The following is an 8566-nucleotide window of genomic DNA, read 5'->3' as shown; positions in this document are numbered from 1 at the left end:
GAATACATTAAGTAAAATAATTTTTATATTAAACACATTGCTTTGGTACTACCTCAAAAGACAATTGTTACTGTTGTTTACTACTTGTGAAATTATGTTAGATTGTTTCACAAAGCCTGTTCAGAAAGAAAGACTGCCCTTTGCACATTGGACACATTATTCTGTTCTCAATAGCATTATTTTATCAAAACTCAATATTAGTCCAATTTAATTTGTTAACTGACTACTATTTAGTTAATAGTAAATACTTTTTACTATTTTGATCTAAATTATTTGGATAAAAATGAGACACGACATGAATGAGTGTTAAATTATTTACCTAACAGCTCTAGTTAAGCCACTACTCCAGTCACCTTCTTTTGGTTATAATTTTAACATAGTAATTACTTCTTCTAAAAAATGACTGTTGAAATATGAGTCATACACTAAAATGTATATGTGAAAAAAAAAATTAAATTAAAATATTATTAATAAATTAAGTTAAATTCTGGAACTAACCATATCTTGGGTGACTTGATGTTTCCGCCTCATACTGTAAATTATTGTAAAGTTTGATATTTTTTAATAAAAGCATGGGTAACAAGTCCACTGAGAATTTATAAGACTATAAGTGGCACTTAAGTTTTAACTCGATTTTATTTTAATTCATTATTTTATGTATGAAAATAACAAGCAAAAAATATTCTTCGCTCTTAGTAATTAATACAATAAAACAACTTAACCTATTGATACTTAAATTAATTAAATTAGTTTAAAAAAGAAACTTAGAGGTCTATAATATACAAATATTGAAAATATTTATTCAATATAATATCAATTTAGTTTTTCTTAAAACTTTTTAATATTGGATAGATATTATCATAAGCATCATAAATTTCTTGTCGTACTTTGGCACCTGTTAATAAAATATATAATGAATTAGTGTAGTGAAATGAATAAGAAAAATTATATTACATACTATTTAATATATAAATTCTATAGTTGTTCATTAAAACCTAAGTAGCAAGCAGGAAATTGTTTTCTAAACTATAACATAAGAAAAGAAGATGATTTTGATATTTTTAAGAAATATCAGATAATTAAGGGTTAATTTTTTGGGTGTATTAAATTCTGGATTATCAGAGAATTGTTTATGAAAGTAGTTTCAATTTTAAAACAGAAATTGCATTAGTAAATACACTTACAAACAACTATTAATAATACTCTATAATACTTAAGTATCATAGAAATATTTTCTAAAATTTCTGTTTTAAATACTATACTCTATGAAAATTTTGGACACTACTATATATAACAATGTATCAAACAATTTTAATCCTCGTTGAAATCAAAGTGAGTTATTAGTTTGAATATAATATTGAACAGCCATTTTTTATCATACAAATATTTTATTTTCATGATATAAATACATAAATGGCAAATTATGTGAAGAAAAAATATGGGATATAATGTAATGAATTGCACAACTATCGAGTGTACTACTAAAAATATTTCTCTGGTAAAATTATAATTGTGACCGAACAGATTAATATCACATATTATATGCTATCGTAATCATGCTGATATACCATTGACAAATAATAATCAATAATTCAATCATTATACTTAGGTGATACTGGACAATTTTTATCTGACAACAGCTTAGTTTTTCTTAAATAATTTTCTGGTGGATATAGTTAATATATTATATGGTACATTGAATTCTACTTGCTTTACAATATAATAGGTTCATAATTATTGTATTTAATTGTATTAACAATAAAGAATTATAGTAATTAGTTACCTGTCAATACAACTTTTCCAGATACAAAAATCAATAACACTATACGTGGTTTGACCATTCTGTAAATAAGTCCAGGAAATAGTTCTGGTTCATAACTAGAAAAAATAGTTTAATTAAAATATGAAAACAAATAATAAATTACTGAAATAAAGTAATCAACCTGCTAAACTGGCCATGAGTAAGTACTAATCCTTCAAGGCGAATAGGAAATTTTACATCACAACTGCCAACCATGTTTTGAATTTTAAAATCCATAAATTTGGCCTTAAAATGCAAAAAATTATTGACTAACAAAAATAATTAAATACTATAGACAGAATAGTTTAATACATTAACAAAACTTACTGGAAAACTGAGTTTTTGAATGATTCTAGCATATTTTCTAGCAGCTAGCCTTGAATCTTCTTCACTTTTGGCACCGGTACATACCATTTTGCCAGAACTAAAAATTAGAGCTGTAGTACGTGGTTCACGTATTCTCATGATCACAGCTGCAAATCGTTTAGGGTTAAATTCAGCATTACGAGCATGTAAAGCAATTGTCTTCAGGTCAAGTCGACAGCCAAGATTAACTGTTGACACTATATTTCTTATAAATAAAAAAATTATTAATAGTACCATAATATTACTCAGTATAGAAAGTATAAAAATAAAATTACTTACTGAAGCTGAGGAACAATTCCTGGATCAGCTGAAGCCGGAGTCATGGGTGTCATGGGAGCAGGAGTTGCTGGGTTTTGAATGGTTTGTAAGGCTGGTACAACAGAAGATGATGAACTGATAGATGTCAAAGATGGCATACTTTGGTGTACCTATATAAATATACTGGTTTTATTCTCTAGGTTTGAAGATAATGTTATCTTTAAAAATAAAAATATATTACTGGTGTTGTGGAGTGCATCATACTGTGAGGTGTTGCATATCCCATATTATTTGTTTGGTATATTTTATTTATTGACTGCTGTTGAGTTGGTAAACTACTTGTACTCATGGCCAAGCCTTGAGGTTGCAACGGAGGCATTTGCATGATCTGCTGATCTTCTTCAGGTTGATGTACTGGGGTTCCAATACTTGGAATACTGAACCCTGGACTCGGTAACATTTGATCCATTTTGACTAGTTTGAACAAAAATTCTTTTTATCTGTATTGTAACATAAAAATAAGTATATAGTAGCCATAGTTAGTTATAACATAGATAACATATTTTGATACACAAATGTGTTATCTGTTACTTTTATTAAATTAAATTTTTGATTAATTTCTAGAAAAAGTTCTAAATAACTATGTCTATATTAAACTGTAATTTATATAAAATATTAAAATGTTAAACCTAAAATATTCAACCATTATTTTAAAAATACAAACTAAACCAAAATCTACTAAAACTCCCTAGTAAATATTTGTTGGTCATATCAGAGGGATGTGGTGTTACAAAATGTCCAATAGCTATCCAAATAATTTCAAAAAAACTGACGAAAAGTAGAAAATATTATTTACAGCACACAGGGTTTCTACAAAATCGATTTTATTTTACATCATAACTCAAAAATTAATTATCAAAGTGGCTTGAAATTCAAACCTGTTAAGTTGGTGTTTTAATATACATAGAAATAATGGTAGGAGGTTTAACGAAAACGGAAAACACCAAGAACCAAACAGTATGGATTTATCTAATGCACTAAATTATATTAGTTAACTTCTAGTCGAAATTGATACGAACAAGATCACATTACACTAATAGATACTAATTAATGGCATTGAGTGAACTCTGTTAGATTCATCTTTAAAAAAAAACCTTAACTGTTACATAGCTTTAGTACTTGTTATCTATAAAGCCGGGTTCACACTGGTTTAGTACTTGGCCGAGTCACTAAGCAAGTTACTAAATCGAGTACTAAATTGCGTCTACTTTACGGGAATGCCACCCGTCCCCTATTTCACGGGATAGTCCTGTTTTTATTTGATTTGTACCGCGTTTTGGCAATATAAGTGACGGGACGTAATATCTTCCGTATTTGAGTAATTATTAACACAATACACAAATACCAAGATGTTTAAAATCGATAATTCCATGCATTTATGCCAAATCCATTAAATTAATTTATACATTTTTTGTCACTCATACGCAGCACATTAAATCCAGTTGTATTTACTAACCACTGGAACTGATAAAGTATACTTCATAAATGCTATAAGCACTACAATACCTGTGAAAGCCTTATATTTATTTTATTAATATTTTAATAAACATCCGTTTTTTTTTTTTCAGGCATTGGCACTTAATCTTATATAACCAAAGGATTTACAAACATAATAAAATAAAAAGCCAAATTTATATTATTATTTTGAATTTTAAGGAGCTATATGATTTGAAAATATTTTATAATATTGGCATGCTTATAAATCAAACTGAATATAATAAATATATAAAAATAATCCTTAGAAAATACGAGTCCCGTATTTTGAACACTGAAAGATGATAACGCTGCTAGTATGTGTCCATACACAGTATATTAAAATTTATTATTATTCATTCTAGAGGTAAGCTTTGTAGGAATGTAGGACCAAAGTCAATGTATTATTAATATAATTAAAACACTGTAGGCACTTTAACTTGCCTGCTTATTTTTATATAAATTGTAGTGGAGATTCCACAAACATTCATGCTATTGGTATTCTTCCACAAACCTTAAAGTGGTATTTTCATCCCTCTTACAATTCATGATGACTCGGATTATTGAACAGCAAATATTACAAAAGTTATAATATGTTATATATTGTAATATTTTAATCACAAAAAATATTGAATTGGTATCACAGAATGATAACATAAATGACACTGATAACGAATTTTACGCGCGAATTTATTAAATGTATCAGTGACAGTGATGTCAAAATTGGTTTAGTAAAAAAACAAGTGCGAGTACCATTCCAACTCGGCCGAAAAAATAGAATCGTTATTATGTAACTTAACTACAATATCTACAAAAACTAGTACTAAATATTATGCCCATATTTTAACGAATAGAAAAATTTAGCAACTTGCTTTAATAATTCAGTCATGTACTAAATCAGTGTGAACCCGGCTTAATATCAATAATCTGTAATTATTATATTGGTAATCACGTTTAACCATTCGGTATATCCATACAATAAAACAGTACGCCTTTAGAAGTACTACTATGGTTATTTAATATTTCTATTTATTATATTTAATGTTTTAATAATAAAGTTTAGTTGTAAAATATGACAATAAGATGAAATGACACCAATGGGATATTGCATTTTGTCGCGTTTTTTTTTGGGAGTTTTAGCAAGACTTTTTAAAAATATAATACGAGTAATTTTAGTGATTAAAGTGTTTTCGATTTTAGCACCTAATTTTATTGGATTATCTTCTATGGATGTACTATCTAAAATTTCTTTTCGCCCCTTCTGAGCATGTGCTAAACGCGTTTGAAGATTACTGCAAACCAAAGAAAAATGTTCTACACTACAGGTATGTATTTTATAAACGGTTTAGAAAAAAAAATTAATCGATAGAGGTTTTTCTGTCGGCGTGTCAGGGTTTGATTAACGATGGTGAATTCTGAAGAAATTTTACGTGACAAAATTGTTCTTGACACGAGAGATAATGAGACTCGCGACAAGTTAATTAAGCAAACTGATGTTACTCTTGAAGCTGCAATAGAAACTCTTCGTATTGTTGAAATTAAATAAAGAGAACTCGATCAAATTAAGTAGATTGGTGGAAAACAAAATTAAGTATATGTAATTCATTCAAAATCACATGGTAGTAAGCGTACCATATCAAGGTCAACATCACTATACCCAGAACAACGGTAACAATGAACATCGTGGTCTATGTCAAACTAATTAACGAAAAACAAAAATATATAGTCAACAGAAGTCATTACAGATTTTCAAAAATATGGGTAACTTTTCAGTAAATAATTAATAAACGAATAATAATTGTAATCGGTCAAATAAATTATGTAAATTTTGTAATTTTATGCACGACATTTTATGCCGTGCATAAAACACGGCATTTTCGTATGGAAAAAATGTTCAAAATGTAACTAATTTAATCATTTTCAAAATGCTTGTAAATCTGAGATTACATTTGTTATAAACGTTGAGGGGCTGACTAATGATAATTATTTTTGTTCTATGGTATATACTTTTGCTGTTTCCCGGTCTGAGACTATTCTCGTTGAAAATAAAAGTATTAATTTTAAACTAGATACTGGCTATGATGTTAATCTACCAAAATCTACTAACTTAATTAAAAATAATTATCTTTAAAAATTTAGTAGTTAACAGGCAACCCATAAATTTACAGGCAGGTTGTAATATTAATACATATTTTACAGTTGATTTAAAAGTAAAATTCAAAGAAAAAGACTATATTTTAAATTCCGTAATTGTTGAAAATCATTGTAAGACACTTTGGAAGATGGTAAAATTAAGATTTTACTATATGCGACAAAACCGATAAGATACAAACTGTGGCAATTTATTTTATCTATACTATAATTAATATTATTATATATACCTTCCATATATACTATATATACATATCGTTACGATAACCTATATACACCTTTATCATTTAATTAGAAGTAATGTGTTATGACAGCTTTTAGTTTAGAGACTTTTAGAGTATTAGGCATAAAAATAAATAAAAACCAATTTTTAAAACTGAAAAATATTATTATATTTAAAAATTATTTTAAGAGACCTTTATGATCACGTGTAGCTAAGGATTAACATTTTGTCGTTTATTTTTAAAAATACTTTTTTTTAAAAATTCATTTCTTGAAATTTGTCCAGCTTTCATTTGTCGCTGTTCGTTAATAAATTTGTATTTTTGCGTTTTAGCTTTATTTCGTTTTTGTACTATCCCTTCTTCTACAATTTTAATTTTTATAAATGTTTCAACTTTTTATAACTAGTATTATCAAAAGTAAAGGAACTGATATTACTGATATATTTTGTTAAAACTTAAAAATATATTTCAATTTACCTTACCACTTTGTACGCAAGATGCAACATTTCATAATTAATTAAAATTAAATTAATTAAAATTGATTAACTGTTTGTAAATTACTATCAGGTGTTTTATTTCAGGGTTTATTTTTATCTTGTTTATCATTTTAGCAGTTAATAATTTAGATTTATTTGAATCAGTGTATTTTAAATATGTCTGTGTAATATTAAATGTCTTCAAAAGAAATTGTTGACAAACTTTTGTCATTATACTATCAATTGATAGAAAATAAGAATTCAAACAAATATTTTTAATATCAATGGAACTTGAATATTTTCTTTATCTGGTTTAGTCTGTATTGATGCTAAAAGAAAATATTTTTTCTGCTGATTATCTAGTTCATAATATGCGTTGAAATTTTGTCTTAATTCTTCAGTAATTATACCACAACTATTTTGACACTTTCTTGTATAGCAAAGTTTTGGTTGGACATATTTTTCTTTAACTACAGTCCCTTTTCTAGTCTTATATGATTTTCCATCTATTCTGAGTTTTGCGTTTATTTTTCTTTTTTAGGCACTTACACTAATCTGTGTATTATCATAATTATTTGACTCTTCAAAGACCCTAACCTCCATGGTATGACAACTATTTATGCTACTAGCATCATTATTAATATTATTACTTATATTATAATAATTTGTAAACATGTTCACTTCAAATGTAACAATATTATATAGCCTTCAAAGCAGTTTTGATTTTTATAATTTGTGCTTAGTTCATTCTTATTCATTTTTGTTGGTATGTTAATAACTATACAATATTGAACACAAGTCATAGATTCTTGAGTTAAGTGTTCATCTACTTCATCTTGATTAAAAAAGACAACTTCTGTGTTTTTATTTATTCTTAATGGGATATAATTTACCCATTTTTGTACATTATTCATTTTATTAATTGATTTTAATTGATTACTTACATTTTGCTGATCATTTGTCTTTATTCTGTATTTGTTGTAATTACTTAGCCAAATAAGGTTTATCATCTTACTAGTCTTATTCAATTTAGTTATGGTATTCATAATGATATTGAATTTCTGTACACAATTAACTACAAGAAGTCAAGAAACCTGCAAACTATAACTAGTGTGTCTTACTAACTTCTAAGTTTTATAACATAATTTATTTCAGCATAAAAATGAAGTTTATTGATTTAAAATTAAATATTCAATGACAACTGATAAAGTTAGCTATCAGTCGATTTGTTATAATAACTTATAATAAACAGTAAAAACTCAATTATTTTTATTTATATCAGTGTTTTCTACAAATAATAACAACATTGTATAACAGTTTTATAAATAAAATTACAATAAATAACCGTGTTCATTTAAATAAAACGTAGTTGAAAATAATACCTAAGTATAATTTTATAGTGTGTTACGTTGTTTGGACATAAGATTGTAGCCCAATTAAAATAATAAAAATTATAACTAGCAACAATGTTTAGCACTCGTGTGTAGTACATGATTTTCACCTACAGTCCTCACACGATAAAACATGGTTCAGTCAGTAGGATCCAGTCTTTTCATTGTAACAGAAAAATACCCTATGTGCTAAACGACTTCCAATGAGATGAGACCAATGGGATATTTCGTTTCGTAGCGTTTTTTTTTTGGGTTTTAGCAAGACCTTATGAAAATATAAAATACGTATCATTAGTACCTAGAGTGTTTTCTATATTGACACCTAATTTTCTTGGATTATCTTCCATCGATGTAATATCTAACATT

At 26.8% G+C, this 8566-nt stretch overlaps 1 protein-coding gene across 1 annotated transcript; it reads right to left on the bottom strand.

Moving 5' to 3' along the window:
• Window positions 1–780: 780 nt before the first annotated feature.
• LOC112690002 (TATA-box-binding protein) lies at window positions 781–2925 on the bottom strand (the record flags this gene model as incomplete). The annotated part of the gene is given in 6 exon segments (XM_025563897.1): window positions 781–895; window positions 1784–1878; window positions 1944–2047; window positions 2129–2372; window positions 2447–2595; window positions 2667–2925. Coding segments are annotated over 6 exon segments (897 nt in total). The 3' UTR covers window positions 781–818.
• Between the last annotated feature and the right edge of the window lie 5641 nt (window positions 2926–8566).

The sequence above is a fragment of the Sipha flava genome, unplaced genomic scaffold (assembly GCF_003268045.1).
Source record: "Sipha flava isolate LNK unplaced genomic scaffold, YSA_version1 48977_pilon_pilon, whole genome shotgun sequence".
Classification (NCBI taxonomy): Eukaryota; Metazoa; Arthropoda; class Insecta; order Hemiptera; family Aphididae; genus Sipha; species Sipha flava.
This window is presented reverse-complemented; position numbering and strand designations above follow the sequence as displayed.